The following is a 17,072-nucleotide window of genomic DNA, read 5'->3' on the forward strand; positions in this document are numbered from 1 at the left end:
GTGGGGGCAGGAGTCCTGGCTTGGGGTTCAGGCTTGGGCACAGGAACCCCTTTTATTTTGAGCAGAAGCAAATGACCCCTCCCCTCGCTTCCAGCTCCGCCCTCCCACTTCCCAGCTGTTCGCCCTCAGCTCCTGGGCATGTGGGAGTGGGCAGCCATCCTGGAGGACCCCATTCCCACTCCACACAGTTCGGGGGAGGGGGGGACCGCAGCCTCTCTCTTGAGGAGTCCAATGCTAGTGCCTGAGCCCAGGGTTCCATTCTGCAGCCCACGATGGGCAGGCCCAGAGTTCTGAGATGAGCTGACAAAACCTTTGTGGTTTCTAGAGGGAGCCCTGGAGTCAGAGACCTGGCTCAGGGTGTGGCATGAAACAGCCAGATCTGGTTTGGGGGTGGTTCCCATCAAGGACGCCCCCCGAGTCCTATCCGAATCGCCCAGTCTGGATGCCGAACACCTCTGGGTTCCCACAGCGTGGCTCCAGCCTCTTCCCTAATCTTCCTCTGTGGCATGGGCAGGTTGCGGACGCGGCGGCCGGGGAACAGGGTGAAGGGTCCACCCCAGGGCTGGGGCCAGGCCAGCGGGCGGGAGTCGGCTTCCGCCCAGGGGCCCCCACCGGTGCCCCGCTGTCGCATCAGGGCCTTGGCTGGAGTGTCCTTGGAGCCCCACAACTTCTTAGGCTGTGGAGGGAAGTGGGCAGAAGTGAGCAAGGAGGGTGGGGGTGGGGAGGCAGGGCTGCAGGCAGAGCCAGGAAGGAGCTCCCTGGGACCCAGACCCACAAAAAAAGGAGCTCAAGAGCTCCACAGCTGGGACCGGAAGCCAGTAGCAGCTGCCATGGGGAGCAAATATTTGCACAAGGAGGTGATGCTGAGTAAAAGCATGCAGGGCCAAGGCCCCGCCCTGCCCAGCTCTGATGTAACCTGGGAGAGGGTCTCTCTCCTTTACCCCTAGGGGGTGGGAGGTGTGCTCCAGTTCCCACTTGACATTCGGGGAAAATTGAAACCCAGAGAGGGAGGCAGTGGGCCCTGTCATACCCCACTGTTTGAGCGGCTATGGGAAACCCTGAGCGCCCCCTGCCCAGTCCCACCTCCCAACACTCCGGAGGCAGTCCAGGCCAGGGAGCCAGAGGCAGAGCCCTGGGAGGCAGCAAGGGTCACACGCCAGGTCCTTCATTTGCCCATCTGTAAAGTGGGCGAGTGGGGGGGCGTGGCTGTGAGGCACTCCTTGTGGTCTAGGTTACATTCACCCCCTTCTGGTTGAGTTAGCCAACCTCTCAGAGCCTGAGCACTACAGCCTCGAACTGGGAGGCTGGGGTGGGCTGGGGATGTCCCACGTGGGCGGTTACTGCTGCTGGTCCTCACACACCTGGCTCGTGCCAACGCCCAACCCATTTCCTGGAGGGCAGCACTGATGTTTGGAGAAGCAGGTCCCCACCCCACCCCAACTACTGGCTCCCACAACTGGGGTGTAGGGCCAGAACTGGCACCCAGGGCTCTGTTAGGCCACCCAGCGCTTGCCCTCCAACCCTATAGACAGGAGGGACTTGAAGTCCATGATTCTGCTTCTGCCCACCTCCCAGGCTTCTAGCAGCCCATGAAAATGTCCCCTGCTTTGGGGGTTCCCAGTGGGGTCCTGCACAGCCTTGAGGAAGCACCTGTGCCTTCCGGACCTCCCGCTCTGCCCTCCAGTCCTCAAATTCTCACCTCATTGTTGTCGCCATCGCTGGACCCGGAGAGCTGCGACAGGCGGCTTAAGTCCCAGAGGGAACGGCTGGGCCTGGTCGGGGGGCCGCTGGAAGCCCGGGCCCGCACGCTCCGTAGGATGTCGCTGAGCGCCGGCCCCGGGGGTGCGGGGGCCTCCTTCCTGCCCCCCTGGGAGACGCGGCAGGCTGCCAGGCGCTGGGCCAGCGGGCTGTCCAGTGCGGGCTGTGGCGGCGTCGCGGAGGCCATGGTGCAGCGCTGGGCCATTGGACTGTCCAGTGCGGGCTGTGGCGGCGTCGCGGGGGCCATGGTACAGCGCTGGGCCACGCGGTGTGGACTGCGGGCCGGCTGCAGCCCCCCAGGGACGCCGCCCACGGCGGAGAGGCGCGGGGCCGGCGCCGGCGGGAGAGGCCGAGAGGCCGCGTACAGCGTCCGGAACTCGCGGCTGAAGGTGTCCGTGATCTCCCCGGTCAGCAGCATCACCAGACCCCGGTGCAGGCGGGCGTCGCTCCAGGTGAAGCTGGGGAGATGGAGAGATCTGGGATGGGGGTGCCGGGTCTTTACACAGCCCCAGAGGAGGCCCAGCCTGCACCCCAGTGAGACTGGGTGACTTTTGGCCTCGCTCTTTCCCTCTGTGGAATGGGGGCAGTGGACATCCAGCCCCAGGGGTTGGTGCGATGCCGTCCTAAATACTAGAAACGCCCCGTTAGGAGTCAGGTTAGCTCAGATGCCTGGACCCTTAGACCCCGTAAGGACTTCGTTGCTTCCTAAAATAACTGCATTTGTTCAGCACCTGCTGTGTGCCAGGCTCTGGCTGTTCCTGTCCCTAGCCTCCATGTGCCTATCTGTAATGTGGGCAGGGTAGAGCAGTCCATGTCCTCCTTGCCCCCCTCCCACAGGTTTGCCAGCTGGAAAATGGGGTCAGGGCCAGCACTGTGGCACAGCCAGTCAAGCCTCCATGGGGTGTTAGCATCCCGCGTGGGTGCAGGGTCAAGTCCTGCTGCCCCACTTCCACCCAGCTCCCTGTTAACGTGCCTGGGAGAGTAGTGGAGGATGGCTCAAATGCTCGAGCCCCTGCCCCCACATGGTGCAGCCTGGCCCTCCCTGCCATGTCTGCTGTGGCCATTTGTGGAGTGAACCAGCAGACGAAAGAGTCTCTTTTCTCTGCCTTTCGAATATATTAAAATACAGCGTTCCACTTTCAGCGTGCTGGCACCAGTCCCAGCCATGGCGCCTCCCTGCTAATGAGGGCGGCTCAGGTGTTTTGGATCCCTGCCACCATGTTTATAGGAGACCTGGATGGAGTTCCTGGCTCCTGGTTTGGACCTGGCCCAGCCCTAGTGGCTGTGGCCATTTGGGGAGTGAACCAGCAGATAGAAGTTCTCTCTGTCATCACAAATAAATAAAACGTTTTCAAGGTTTATTTTCATTGGAAAGGCAGATTTGCAGAGAGAAGAAGTGACAGAAAGAGAAAGAACGTCCATCTACCGGTTCACTCCCCAAATGACCGCCATGGTCGGAGCTGTGCCAATCTGAAGCCAGGAGCCAGGAGCCAGGAGCTTCTTCCAGGTCTCCCATGTGGATGCAGGGTCCCAAGGCTTTGGGCCGTCCTTGTCTGCTTCCCCAGACCACAAGCAGGGAGCTGTGGAGAAGTAAAATGAAGAGTGGATCCCACTTGTCCATGGGGAAGTGGAGCAGCCAGGACACAAACCAGCCCCCTCCTGCAACTTGCAAGGGGAGGGTTGATCAGCTGAGCCGTCACGCAGGCCTAATAACTTAATTTAAGAGAAAACAAACCAGGGGCCCCACATAGTAGCCTAATGGCTAAAGTCTTCGCCTTACACAGGTTTGTGTTCCAGCTGCCCCGCTTCCCGTCCAGCTCCCTGCTTGTGGCCTGGGAAAGCAGTCGAGGACGGCCCAAAGCCTTGGGACCCTGCACCCACCCCACGTGGAAGACCCGGAAGAAGCTCCTGGCTTTGGATAGGCTCAGCTCCGGCCATGGAGATCTTCCTCTCTGTCTTTCCTCCTCTTTGTATATCTGACTTTCCGCTGAGAATAAATAAGTGTTAAAAAAAAAAAAAACTAAGCAAAACACAAAACAAAACAAAGGAAAAGCAAAGCAACCTCTCCCTGTGGAGGGGGAAGGGAGGGCCGGGTGGGGAGTCCCTGATTGTGAGGCCCCGCCCGGGCCTATGACCTCACCCACAGCCAGTGGGGACCCTGGGAGCTCTGTGAGGTCACCACATTCCGCCACACATGGACGCCTGACAGGCAGCCGCCGCCGGCCTGTCTCTGCCCCGAGGAAGAGGAGCAGGACTGGACAAGGCCTGAGCTGGGGGACAGGGGAGCTGAGGTGAACGCAACGGCCACCGGGCACAGGACACACGTGGAGCCCCCCCATTCAGCCACTCCCGGAGCGCCAGGAAGCCACGGCCTGGCTCGGACACTGTCCTCGCTGCTAGGCCACCATGGTCCTCGGCCGGCTGCTGCTGCTGCTGCCGCTACTCCTGGCCATAGCCCTGCCCTGGGCCACGACGGGCGCCAAGGACTGCGTCTTTTGTGAGCTGACGGACTCCATGAGCTGCCCCGGCACCCACATGAGCTGCGGCGAGGATGAGGACTGCTTCATCGGCCACGGCGTGGCGCAGGGCGTCGGGCCCATCCTCAACAAGGGCTGCGTGCACTCCACCAGCTGCGGCCGCGAGGAACCCGTCAGCTACATGGGAGTCACTTACACCCTCACCAGCACCTGCTGCTACGGCCACATGTGCAACAGGGGCCCCCGGGGCCCTGCCACAGCGGGCCTGCTGCTGGCCTTGCCGCTGCTGCAACGTTTCCTGTGACCAAAGTGGAGGCCAGGGCCTGGGGCCGGGCCCCCGGCTGTGCCCCCTTGCCTCCACCCTCCTCCTCCCCCTATTAAATGGCCAAAGAGGCCCTGGACAATCCTTTGTGGCCTTGGTGCTGGCCTGACTTGGCAGGGCGGCAGTGAGAGGACGGGGTCCGAGGGGGTGGCCGGCTGCCGTATTTCATTGCTTCTAAGATGCGCGCCTTTGCATGTGTGCGTCGGGAGGCTTAGAGTCGATGAAATATGGTGAGAACACAAAGTCGCGGCAATAAAAGAGCACTGATGTTCATGTCAGGAGCCAGGAGGCTGGCATTCCAGTCCTCCAGGTGACAATGGCAAACTTCTCATTTGAGAAGCCAGAGAGAACATGCTGCCACTCACTCCTCCGGCACCTGCAAGGGGCCCCTTTGGGACCCAAGCCAGGCACCTGGAACTCAATCCACCTCCCAGGATCTACATCAACAGGAACAGGGAGTCGGGGGGCCAGAACAGGGATCAAATGGAGCCCAAGTTTATCACATGGACCTCCCTCTCCATTCCCTGAGCTCGGGAACGGAGAGCTGGGGCAAAGTGGGGGACAATGGACACACCTGTAGGACCCGGAGATGACCCTGTCTCCATCCAGCAGCACAAACTTCTCCCGCACGTTGCCGCACACCTGCCGTCGCTGGCGGCTCTGGAAAATGCAGCCCCGGACCACACGCACGTCCAGATTCTGACGGGAGGGAAGGAGGACACAGCCTGACCCAGGACCTTTGGGCTCGGTTCTGCCTGCATGCTCTGCAGTAGGGTCCATCAGCTTCCCCAGGACCTCAGCGAGGAGCTACAAGAGCCCCAGGGTTCGCATCTGCCCGCCCCAGTGCCACAGCATCAGACCAAGGAAGCCTGGGAACCCCAAGGAAGGGCCTGTTCCCATTTCCCTGCCTCTCTCCAGTGCCTGTGCAGTGGGCACTCCTGGACCCCTACCTCCGTGGCCCAGGGGTTCAGCCCCAGCTTCTGGGCCAGTTCCAGGAAGGCTGGGAGCCGCAGATGGTCCAGGAGCAGGTAGACTGGCACCCAGCGGCGCGTGGCTGCATCCACCAGGTCCAGGAGCAGGTCTGGGTCAGTGAAGACGTCCATCACCACGGCCACGAGCTGCCGGGGAGGGGAAGATGGGATGTAGGGGTGCGGAAGGTGCAGGGGCGTCCGCTGGCAGGGACTGATGCTGGATGCAGGAGGAGGAGTGGGCAGCTGGAGGTTGGGGCGGACACAGCCCTGCTGCTCATGGTGTGCTCTGAGCACGTGGGTCCACGGACGGCTTGCCCTTGGGGGCTCCAGCGTGCAGAACGAGGTGCTGCTAATAGACCCTGAGTCACTGGTCCCACCATAACAGCCCTGCTTTCCCAAGGTTCCTGGGGGGTCATGGGTCTCAATTCCAGAGCATACTAGGCAGGGCTGGCAGTGGGGCCAGCTAAGCCGCCCCTTGCGATACCTGCATCCCATGTGGGTGCCAGTTCGAGTCCTGGCTGCTCCACCTCTAATCCAGACGCTGCTAATGTGCCTGGGAAAGCAGAGGAGGATGGCCAAAGCTTGGGCCCCTGTACCCATGTAGGAGACCCGGATGGAGCTCCTGGCTTCCGCCTAGCTCAAACCCAGCTGATGTGACTACCGGGGGAGTGAACCAGCAGATGGAAAGCCTCTCTCTTTGATAAATCTTTAATCATCATCATCATCATGGGGTCTCTGGGGCTGCAGACCTGCGTGGGGGTGAAGTAGGGTGACTGAGACTGGAGTCGGGGTAACAGCTTGGTTCTGGGAACATCAGTGTGTCCAGGGACACCCAAGCCTGGGCGAGATCTGACCTGACAGCCATGCCCTGTGCTGCTAGGTCCCCCGGGGGCACCCACCTTGTGGGCAGCCTGGATCTCCCGGCGCACTAGCTGCTTGAGTGGAGGCTGCCCGTCACCAGGTGGCTGCGTGTAGAGCTGCGCCCGCGTAATGCCCTTCCAGGCGGTGTCCTCTGGCCAGCCCAGCCGCAGCGGGGGCACCGACTCCTCCGACTGCCCAGGCCAGTAGGTTGGGGTGCCCGTGTCCCCAGCAACGGCATGGAAGGCTGCTCCCTCAGTCACCCCTTCAGGCTCCTGCCCGGCTCCCACCCAGTCTTCTGCTGCTTCCGCTAGGCACTGGATCTCATCGCTGCTCAGGAAGCTCCGCAGCCCCTCCTGCCGCACGCAGGCGTCGAAGGCCTCGGCCCCGTGGCTCAGCAGGGCTTCCAGCGCCAGCCGCTGCCCCTCAGAATACAGGAAGCAGGGACTGGCCTCGGTCACGGGCAGCAGCTCCTCGGCCCCCGATTCCTCTCCCTCCAGCACTGCCAGCTGTGAGGCTGCCATTGAGGCAGCTCAGGCGTGGGGTGGGGGGACGTGGGAGGAGGCTAGGTGCCGAGCCTGGGCTGCCTAGGGGGCACTGACCATTGGTGGTCTCCTGCGGCTGCCCCTAACAGACCACCCACCCTCCACCTTGGTCTATTCAGACTGCCTGCTTGCTCCAGAGGGGATGTCTTTGGACCCTCCCTCAAGCTGTTTCACTGTCAGGCTGACCACTGGACACTTCATCCCACAATGCAACACATCAACTGGCCACACGATGCCTCCTCGAAACCTTCAGGTGCCCTGAGCTTGGTCAGGATGGCCGCCCAGGGCCTGGTTACCTGCCCGATGGCATCCAGGCACCAGGCTGTCTGCTGTCACCCAGGAGGCCTTACGGCTACCCCTCTCCAGACACCTTTCTCCTAAGGTTACACCAACTGCTGCCTGTCCACCCAGCCCTGCCGCGGGCTCAGCAGCCCTCAGTGGCCCTTTGGCACCTGCACCACACCCTGGAGCAGCACATTCCAGGGAGTCTGGACATTGCTCCGCCCCGGCGGGGAACTAGGCCTGAGGTTCGGGCCCCTCCACACAGGACCCTGCTTCCTGGAGCAGCACCTGCCTTGGGCAGCTGCAGGGAGAGTCGGGTGTGCCGTGGGCAGCCCCAGGCTTACAGAGCCAGCCCATGGTCCTCACTGCCCATTGAGCTGCCACCAAGCCTGAACCATGCTAACCCCCACTTGATTCACTTTCCTACCAGCAAACCTACTTTCTGGTCAGTTGCTCCCAGTCCCAACATGGGCCCTGAGCTCTGGTCCCAACAACCCAGCTCCACAGCCGTCCCACACCCCACCCCCTAGGAGCCCTGTCCAGCACAGCAACCAGCCCCCACTCCCCCCTGCAGGTTCTCTGCCTCCCACTTCTTGCCTTTCCAGAGGACACGGCAGGAGTGCCGGGACCCACAGCTTTCCAGCTGGCTCTTCCGGGTCTCCCTTCCTGGGAAGCCCTGCCCCTTGTGTAAATGCAAAGCAGGGAGGTGGCCCCAGGGGCAGTGTGCCATGAGTGACCAATGGCCACAAAGGCCGACAAGGGAGGTGGCAGCACCTCATCTATTCTCAGGAACCCCAGCCCCGCCCTGACCTATTTCCTGGTCCTCCCCAGCAGAGGCCAGGGGCAGGGACATCCAGCATGGGTGGGCGTGGCTAGTCCAGCAGGCACAGAAACAGCTGACCAGAGCGGCCCAATGCCACTCAGCTTGCCCGTCCCAGAGCCTGCCCCCCCCCACAACACACAGGTGTCCATCCAAAATATTTTTATTAACAGCACAGGATGCAGAGTTAGTTTTTGTAGCCGCGGCTGGCCCGTCTGCCTCTGGCGCGCTCGAACTTCCGGCCCTTGGAGCGGACATAGGGTCTGTGGGGGAAGAGGAAGGTGAGGGTGGATCAGACAAAGTTGGCTGGCGGCGGCACCAGGTGGGACCTGCAGTGCAGGTGGCACAAGGGGTGTGGGTTCAAGCTGTTCCACTTCCTATCCAGCAGCCTGCTGGTGCTCGTGGGGAAACTGGCCAGGGCCCTGGGCCCCTGCGGCAAGGCTGAGCTGACTCAGCCCTGGCCATTTGAGGGAGTGAATTGGTCAGTGTGAAGCTGTACCCCCATCCCAGCAGAGGCCAGGCCCAGGGGCTGCCGGTCAGCGCTCAGCCTCCAGAACCACCAGGGCAGGGGATGGGGCTGCATACTCACTTGGTGTGGCTGTGCGGGGTGCCAGGGGCCTTGCCGAAATGCCGGTACACCTCTCGGCCCTTTCGAGGACCTGGGGGCAGGGGGCACACGGACGAGAGCTCAGACAGGGGCCTGGCACCTGACCTCCCACCCCTGGGATGGGGGCTCCGCAGACTCACCAGAGAGCAGCACGGTGCCCCGGCCCTTGGGGGAGTCCAGCGCCAGCTGGTCGAAGGTGAGGATCTTGCCGCCCGCCTTGAGGATGCGGCTGCGGGCGCGGCTGGTCACACGCAGGGCACACACCTGGGCAGGCGTAGTGGGTCAGGCCCCGCCATGCAGGGGGCACCCCATCCTAGACTCCCCAGAAGCCTCACCTTGAGCTTGGGCACCTCCAGCACGCGCACGTCGTCGGTGACAGTCCCCACGACCACTGCCGTCTTGTTTTCCCGGCCTGGCAGCTTCATCTTCCGGATCTGGAGTGCAGAGGGGCAGGGGTGCCATCAGTGGACCCCGGCTCCGGCCCCACAGGACACCCCTTTTCCACCATGCCCACCCTGTCCTCCACGGCCACCCACCATCCGGGACAGCGACAGGGGCGGCCGGTTGGTGCGGCTCATGAACAGCCTCTTCAGCACCACCTGGTTGAAGGTCGAGTTGGTCCTCCTGGCCAGAAACCGGTAGAGCTGGAGAGAAGGGACGGGTACAATGAGAGCCTGGGGGGGCTGCGGGCTGCACCCCAAAGCTCCAGAGGAATGCCCCCCGAGCCGCAGAGGCGGGATGCCGCGGTCTGCGCCCCCAAGCCCCGGCAGCCTCACCTTGACCAGCAGCCGCAGGTATATGTCCTGGCTCTTGGGCTCCTTGCGTCGGACCTTCCGGTCCTTGTTGTGGCGGATGTCCACTCCCTGTGAGGGGCGAGAAGGATCCTGAGTTGCATTCCAGCTCGCAGGCCACGGGGCACGCACAGCCGCTCCCGTGTCCACCCGGCAAGACCTCCGGGCCCTAACGGAGCACGACCCTCCCCTCTTAAGAAGATGTGGGCGCTGCGGCCAGCAGACGGGACCCGAGACACGCTCCCGAGGCCCCCTAGCTGACCCAACAAACACGAAAACTTGCTCCTAGCTGTATTTTGCAGAGAATGTCAATATTAACGTACCCTTTCACCGCCCGCCAAAAGCCCCTCATTGCTCCCATGCCAGGAAGGTGTGCGTTACCTCCTCGCGGCCAGCCGAGCCGCGGCCAGGCGCTCACGCTGACCCCAAGACTCCGGTGGAGCCCCCACCGCGGATCCCCACACCCCGACTCTACAGGGCAGAGGCAGCCGAAAGCCCGGCCCCGTCGTCACTGCCCCTGTCCTTCCATCGGGTCATCGGTTCAACAGGGGTCCCAGCGGGTCATGCCAGAACCCGGACACCCGTCCCTCCGACCCATCCCTGCGCTCCGGCGCCCCGCCGTTAGCGCTCTCGCCGCGGGAGTCGCTTCCTGGGACGCCCGCGGGCCCCCAGTCTCCCTCTGCCACGTCCCCGAGCCCGTCACTAAAGCCGATGGCGGTGGATGCGGCAAAGACAGTACCCACTCACCATGATGGCGCTTACTCCCTGGCCGCGTCCGGAAAAAGAGAGACAGAGGCCGAGAGCGGCGCCGGAAGGGGTGTGGAAAGCCTTTCCCGAGCGGCGCGCGCGTGACGCCACGGGGACGCGACGCGGCGCTCTGCCCGGGCTCCTCTCGGTGGTGCGTCGGAGGACCAGCGGGGGCAGCGACGGCCCAGGAGGAAGCGGCGTGACGTCAGGGGGCGGGGCCTCCCCGACGCTCTGGCCCGGCGGCCGCGGAGACTCGTTGGCGCCCGGAGGACCCGGCGGGCCGAGCCTGGGAGGTGAGGAGGCGGGGCTGGCTCGGGCCTCCGGAAGCCTGTGTCCTCCAGGCGCTTCCTTATCAGGTTCACCTCCGTCTTATCTTGCACTGCGTTCTTCTAGGCGGCTGCCGCTGCTTGGGAAATCCTGCTGCTAGAGAGCTAACCCGATGGCTTCTTGCTGCAACTCCATCTAGAGGCCCCCCGACCCCTCTCACCCTCTGCTGCCTTTTGTCTCAGCTGCACCCCTAGCTGACCCTGAGCCTGGCCTCGGCCTGACCCCACCTGGGGAAGGGACAGGTGGGCGTCCTTCTGCAGCCGGCCCAGCAGTGGCGGTGTGTGAGGCATGTGCTGGGGCGCATGGAGGGCGCAGGGAGACCCCAGCTTGCAGGAGGGGTGGGGGGTGAAGAGAGGCTCGACCTGGTGGGTGGGGGCGTCTGGACCAGGGGAAGAGGGGATGGAGAGCCCAGGAGAAGCTGGGTTCCTGCTCCCTGGTGCTGGGGTGACCATGGCCCCGGTCCTGTGTTTGTCTCTGACCCAGGATTGATGCTAGGCTTCCTGTGTGCCTCCGTCTCGTGCCCCGTGCACACACTAAGGGCTCATTAAGGGCCAGCCCCCATCCCGTGATGGTCACTGACTTCGGGTGCCACCCAAGGAACCAGCTGGGGCAGTGAGGAGGCTGCTCAGTCCAGCAGAGCTTCCTCTAGGCTGCCGGTAGGGCATGCTCACGCCTCCTCTCTCCTCTGCAGGGCGCAGGGCCAGGCCAGCACCCTGAGGCCCCGCTGCTTGCCAGGCTCGCTCTCCAATGGCGTCAGACTCCGGCCTGGGGCCCCCCTGACGTGCTGGAGTGGAGGGCTGGCAGCTGCATGGACCCCTGGAGCAGCAGGACCAGGTGAGGGTCGGCATCCCTGGGGAACAGGTGCAACAGGCTTGTTCCCCAATTTTTTTTGTGTGTGTGAAAAGCTAAGTTGGAGACAGATCTTCCATGTACTACTTCATGCCTCAAATGGCTGCAATGGCCAGGGCTGGATGCTTCCTCTGGGTCCCAAGCACTTGAGCCATCCTCAGCTGCCTTCCCTGCACTAGCAGGGAGCTGGGTTGGTAGTGGAGCAGCCCAGGACCCATGGTGGCTCCCACCTGGGATGCGGCGTGCCCGGTGCACTAGCAGGGAGCTGGACTGGTAGTGGTGCAGCCGGGACCCATGGTGGCTCCCACCTGGGACGCTGGCATGCCCGGTGGAGGCTGAATGTGCTCGGCCACACAGCGCCAGCCCCGCTATCTGTGCGTCCTTACCCGGGCCGTTGGCTGCGCGACACACCATGTGGCAATCCGTGGCCTCCTGTGTGTCTCTGGGTGTTGCTGTCTCCGCCTGGCCAGGCCTTAGGTGGCCTCTCTGGGTACCCCTGGGCTGACCCTGGTCTCGCCACCCACGCCCTAAGCTTCAAAGCCAGTCTCTTTGTGTGTCTATGTGTTCCGGTCCACGTGGTGTGTCCGCTGGGGAGATGTTAATCTCTGGCCGCCTGGTTGGGAGCCAACTCCTTGGTGAATCTGAGCCAGGCTCCCAGCTAGAAGCCGTCTCCCTGCCCTGCTCAGCTCCATTGTTTTGATCTCCTTGTTTATTTCCCTGCCTTGCTCCCTGTCTCTCTGTAGCTGAAAAATACTTTCTCCCACCCAGCTCTCGGCCTCTGACCCCCACACTTATTGGGCTCGCTGTCTTGGTTTGTGGCTTTCACGAAGTCCCTTTGCACGTCTTGGAGTCCTCAATGCCCGTGTGAGGGTCTCTGGAGCGAAAAGTCCGCCGGTCCCACACCCCTTTTATTATTAACTCGCTGCTTCCTGCATGGATTCGATTGGGCCCTCAACAAAGATGGCGGCGGCGGCGCTGTTTGTAAGATCGTGACGCTACCACGGCTGTGCGTCCGCCCTTTCTCTTGATGGCGGCGCGGCGCTTGAGGCCCCGCCTACATGTCAGGGTTCTTCCACGGCCGGCCTCTGCGCAAAGCGCTTGCAGTTGCTGGCCCCGCCCTCCATGCGCTCTCATTGGCTGGACTGAGACCGGGCGTGCAGCTATTGGTGGAACGGATGCACACCTTCCCCCCACCCCTGCATCTGATGGGGGCGGTTGGGGCGGACGGGAGGAGAACCCCACAAGGGAAGAGGGTGCGGAAGTCGGGACGGGGGAGCCCGGGGCAGCGCACACAGGGGACCAGAGCATGGGAGGTGGTGATGAGAAGTCCGGACGGGGACTGAGGCATCTGGGGCTGGCAGTGGAGTAGGGATGGGGGCCTCTGGACACACGCCCCGGCCCATGGACTGGGGACCTGTGGATGCAGGCCCAGGCTTCCGGATCCTCGGGGACAGCTAGCCAGGCGCAGCACCCGAGCACATAGCTGTTGCATGCCAGGGGTTGCATGCCTGAGCCGGATCCCCGGTGCCCAGGGCGAACCAGTGCAGGTCGGGGGTGTGGCCGGTGCCCTAGGGCTGCAGGACCCGCCCGCCAGCCAGCCAGACTCGGGCAAAGGTGATCTCGAGGGTGAGTCCGCGGTGGGGTGCAGGGCTTGGGGGAGGCCTCTGTGAACCCCCGGGGACTGGCAGGCAGCCGGTGGGTGGGGCAGTGGGCGGGGACGCAGGTGAGCCAGCAACAGGTAAGGTGGCCGGAGCTGGCAGAGGGCAGGCAAGGAAGGGGACCTCAGCGCTGGCCTCCACCCCTTCCCGGAGAGCAGACGGCCGGACGCCAAGGTCGGTCCTGGGGCCCAGCCCTGCTCCTCCCTCTGGCCGCCCCTGGGTCTTCCCCGGGCTTTCCCACTGCTGTCCACATCCGGCCCTCCTGCCCTCCCCGAGTCCCTGGGACCAGCCCTGGTGTGCCTGCAGTGTTTCCCTGGCTCTCCTTCTACAGGGGGCTGGGAGGGGGCGGTGGGGAGGGGGGCGTGTTTCCTGGCCTTTGTCCCAGAGCCTCCTCATCGTCACCTGTTTGTTCTGCACCTGCCCTATTGGAAGTGCGGTCTGTTTTGTTCCTCACTGCTTTCGGGCCTGGCGCCCCAGTGGCAGGCACATGGCGGCACTGGCTAATTATCGAGTGAGCGTATGCCCGCCTCGGTCTTGAACCTCCATGCCCAGCTCACCTCCGCTCGGACCTGCTGCTGTCGCCCCATGCGTGCCTGAGCCCGTGTGTGTCTATGGGCCACCCGTGCCACCTGCCACTGCCCGTTCTGTCGCTCACATGCCTTTCCCCCCGCACCTGTCAGACTGTCCCCAGCTCTGATCCCCTGTCCTCCATCCTTCCCACAGAGGCCAGACCAGGAGCTGACGGCGAGCTGGGGCCAGGTGCCCGGGAGTGCCCTGGACAGGGCTGAGGCCATGGCCCCACCGCTGGCTGCCAGCACCCCACTGCTGCATGGCGAGTTCGGTTCCTACCCTGCCAGGGGCCCGCGTTTCGCCCTCACCCTGACGTCACAGGCCCTGCATATCCAGCGGCTGCGCCCCAAGCCCGAGGCGCGGCCCCGGGGTGGCCTGGTCCCACTGGCTGAGGTCTCAGGCTGCTGCACCCTGAGAAGCCGCAGCCCCTCAGACACAGGGGCCTACTTCTGCGTCTACACCTACCCTCAGGGCCGGCGAGGGGGCCGGCGAGGGGGCCGGCGCAGGGCCGCCCGCACCTTCCGAGCCGACGGGGCTGCCACCTACGAGGAGAACCGCACCGAGGCCCAACGCTGGGCCACTGCCCTCGTGTGTCTGCTCCGGGGACTGCCACTGCCTGGGAACGGGGGTGAGGCACCAGGGCCACCTGCAAGCGTCCCAGTCTCTCCTGGTGTCTGAGAGACACACACAGCACCAAGGGAAATGAGTCGCGTCCCCTCCCCCACCCTGGTGCTGACCACAGATGAGTCAGCCATGCTGGCGATTGGTCACCACCCAGAGTGACAGCTGGCCTCTTGGCACCCCAGGCGGCCAGAGGAGTGTCCGAGGAGGCCCTGGGGTGGGGGCTGCACTGGCACAGGAAGGACCAGGTCTGGGGCTCCCCATCTGGGAGGGGGCCTGGGGCCTCCCTCAGGGGGAGTGCCATGATGGGGCAACGGGCATGCATGGTGCCGGTGCCAGTGCCAGAACCCCAGCTCCCAGGCCCTCCCACAGCTGGGTCCAAAGGACACTTGGCCTAGCAGCCCTGGGATGGGTGAGGGCAGAGACGCGTCAGGGGGCCTGGGAGCCCCACCCCCCGCTGACCCTGTCCTCTTTCCCCAGAGATCACCCCTGACCTCCTGCCTCGGCCAGCCCGGCTGCTCCTATTGGTCAACCCGTTTGGGGGGCGTGGCCTGGCCTGGCAGTGGTGCAAGAGCCATGTGCTGCCCATGATCTCCGAGGCGGGGCTGTCCTTCAATCTCATACAGACGGGTGAGTCATGGGGAGGGGGCCAGGTCCGCAGCAAGCCGAGGCCCAGGTGAGGGGACTGCCTGCCTAACCTCCCTGTTTGCCCCCCTCCCGCTGTAGAGCGGCAGAACCATGCCCGGGAGCTGGTCCAGGGGCTGAGCCTGGGCGAGTGGGATGGCATCATCACGGTCTCGGGAGATGGGCTGCTGTACGAGGTACTGCGGGAGCACCGGGTGCTGGGGCGGCTGCAGAGCAGGAGAGCTGCCGGGGGCACCCCCAGACGTCTCGCCTCTCCCCACCCAGGTGCTCAATGGGCTCCTGGACCGCCCCGACTGGGAGGAAGCCGTGAAGACGCCCGTGGGCATCCTCCCCTGCGGGTCGGGCAATGCGCTGGCTGGCGCCGTGAACCAGCGTGGGGGGTAGGTGGTGTGCCCCTTCCCTCGTGGGGGGTGAGGCAGAGGAGCCCACAGGGAGGGGTGCCCCCTACTCCCTGGGACAACGGGGACCTCCGATCCACTGTCAGTCTTGGACGCTTCCTGCCCATGTTGTTCCCGGCCGTGTCCGTAGCAGCTGGCAACCAACGCTGTAGGAATGATGAGTCGGCCAGAGATTGTGGCCTCATGGGCCTCCGTGTGGCAGGGCCCACTGTTCGCGTGTCTCTGGGCTAGCACAGCTGTCCATGTTGCCCACCCCCTCTCCCCTGGCTCCGCACTCAGCCGCTCACCTCCCCCGTTGCTCTCCCCGCCCCCCACCTGCGTGCCTGGGCCTGACTGTGAAGGTTTGCGCCGTGCCTGGGACTCGACCTGCTGCTCAACTGCTCCCTGCTGCTGTGCCGGGGCGGCAGCCAGCCACTGGACCTGCTCTCAGTGACACTGGCCTCCGGAACCCGCTGCTTCTCCTTCCTGTCGGTGGCCTGGGGCTTCGTGTCTGATGTGGACATCCAGAGCGAGCGCTTCCGGGCCCTGGGCAGTGCCCGCTTCACACTGGGCACAGTGCTGGGCCTGGCCACGCTGCACACCTACCGCGGCCGCCTCTCCTACCTCCCAGCCTCCACGGAGCCCCCCTCGCCCGGTCCCAGCCTGCCCCGCGCCAAGTCTGAGCTGGTCCTGGCCCCGGCCCCGGCCCCTCCCGCGGCCCACTCCCCATTGCATCGCTCTGTGTCCGACCTGCCCCTGCCCCTGCCCCAGCCGTCCGTGGCTTCCCCTGGCTCCCCGGAACCCCTGGCCATTCTGTCCCTCAACGGGGGAGGCCCAGAGCTGGCTGGAGACTGGGGCGGGGCTGGGGATGCTCCGCTGTCCCCAGACCCCCTGATGCCCTCGCCCCCCAGCTTACCCAAGGCAGCTGTACTCTCCCCCATCACTGAGGGGACCCCACAAATGCCCGCGTCCTCTGGGCCCCCACATCCTCCTGGCCCTGGCACCCCTGTAGCTGCCTGCAGGTGGGGCCCTCCTGACCACCTGCTGCCCCCATTAGGCAGTCCACTGCCCCCAGACTGGGTGACGCTGGAGGGGGACTTTGTGCTCATGCTGGCCATCTCGCCCAGCCACCTGGGTGCCGACCTGGTGGCTGCGCCACACGCACGCTTTGATGACGGCCTTGTGCACCTGCTGTGGGTGCGCAGCGGCGTCTCACGGGCCATGTTGCTGCGTCTCTTCCTGGCCATGGAGAATGGTAGCCACTTAAGCCTGGGCTGTCCACAGCTGGGCTATGCCACTGCCCGTGCCTTCCGTCTCGAGCCGCTCACACCTCGCGGTGTGCTGACAGTGGACGGGGAGCAGGTGGAGTACGGGCCGCTGCAGGCACAGATGCACCCGGGCCTGGGCACACTGCTCACCGGACCCCCTGGCTGTCCCTCGCAGGAGCCCTAACCCTAACAGAGCTGGGAACCCGCCAGGGGCGGGGCCTACATTCCAAGGGGGTGGAGCCTGAACTGGGGGCGCAGCCTGGCTGCTAAGAGGGCGGAAGCCCACGAGGGGCACCAACCCCATCTCAGGATTGTGCCGGTCCCAGACGGGAAGCCGGAGGGCGCTCCCCGAGGGTGGTGCCCGTTGGGTCGGGCCGGGACTGGCCTTGGGCTCTTGAAGCGCCACAGCGGCCAAGGGCGGGAATCCGCCTTAGCGTCACCCCATGACGGAAGCTGGAATGTAAGGGCTGGGGAGGCCCAGGTGGGAGGCCTCAGGTGGCCGGCCAGTCAGGGCCTGGGTCTCACCCGACCCACTCCGGTGCCTCCACCTAAGTGGCCAAGCAGCCTGGGCGGGGCAGG

The 17,072-nt window shown here is 64.5% G+C and overlaps 4 protein-coding genes across 6 annotated transcripts; 2 read left to right on the forward strand and 2 right to left on the reverse strand.

The window, feature by feature from the left end:
- Positions 1 to 286: 286 nt before the first annotated feature.
- On the reverse strand, positions 287 to 7,255 carry FAM83E (family with sequence similarity 83 member E). The gene is made up of 5 exons (XM_004597190.2): positions 6,428 to 7,255; positions 5,508 to 5,675; positions 5,132 to 5,256; positions 1,700 to 2,216; positions 287 to 676 (listed from the first exon to the last, which is right to left on the reverse strand). The coding sequence occupies exons 1-5, from the start codon at positions 6,908 to 6,910 to the stop codon at positions 401 to 403; spliced, it is 1,569 nt and encodes a 522-aa protein (XP_004597247.2). The 5' UTR covers positions 6,911 to 7,255; the 3' UTR covers positions 287 to 400.
- On the forward strand, positions 3,903 to 4,641 carry SPACA4 (sperm acrosome associated 4). The gene has a single exon (XM_012930269.2). The coding sequence runs from the start codon at positions 4,165 to 4,167 to the stop codon at positions 4,537 to 4,539; it is 375 nt and encodes a 124-aa protein (XP_012785723.1). The 5' UTR covers positions 3,903 to 4,164; the 3' UTR covers positions 4,540 to 4,641.
- Positions 7,256 to 8,182: 927 nt separating the features above from the next.
- RPL18 (ribosomal protein L18) lies at positions 8,183 to 10,307 on the reverse strand. The gene is made up of 7 exons (XM_004597013.4): positions 10,179 to 10,307; positions 9,417 to 9,503; positions 9,177 to 9,284; positions 8,976 to 9,074; positions 8,781 to 8,904; positions 8,623 to 8,692; positions 8,183 to 8,296 (listed from the first exon to the last, which is right to left on the reverse strand). Exons 1-7 carry the CDS (start codon positions 10,179 to 10,181, stop codon positions 8,221 to 8,223), a joined length of 567 nt encoding a protein of 188 aa, XP_004597070.1. The 5' UTR covers positions 10,182 to 10,307; the 3' UTR covers positions 8,183 to 8,220.
- An 889-nt stretch (positions 10,308 to 11,196) lies between these two features.
- Positions 11,197 to 16,811, forward strand: SPHK2 (sphingosine kinase 2). Of its 3 annotated transcripts, none has more exons than XM_004597012.3 (6): positions 11,197 to 11,339; positions 13,736 to 14,210; positions 14,684 to 14,833; positions 14,930 to 15,024; positions 15,113 to 15,228; positions 15,588 to 16,772. In XM_004597012.3, exons 2-6 carry the CDS (start codon positions 13,805 to 13,807, stop codon positions 16,675 to 16,677), a joined length of 1,857 nt encoding a protein of 618 aa, XP_004597069.3. In that variant the 5' UTR covers positions 11,197 to 11,339; positions 13,736 to 13,804; the 3' UTR covers positions 16,678 to 16,772. The 3 variants fall into 3 exon arrangements, with proteins under 3 accessions (XP_004597069.3, XP_058530265.1, XP_058530264.1); XM_058674282.1 differs by lacking the exon at positions 11,197 to 11,339 and adding an exon at positions 12,862 to 12,980 and having other exon boundaries at positions 15,588 to 16,811; XM_058674281.1 differs by lacking the exon at positions 11,197 to 11,339 and adding an exon at positions 13,034 to 13,186 and having other exon boundaries at positions 15,588 to 16,811.
- Positions 16,812 to 17,072: the final 261 nt, after the last annotated feature.

Source organism: Ochotona princeps, chromosome 16 (assembly GCF_030435755.1).
Source record: "Ochotona princeps isolate mOchPri1 chromosome 16, mOchPri1.hap1, whole genome shotgun sequence".
In the NCBI taxonomy this organism is placed as follows: domain Eukaryota; kingdom Metazoa; phylum Chordata; class Mammalia; order Lagomorpha; family Ochotonidae; genus Ochotona; species Ochotona princeps.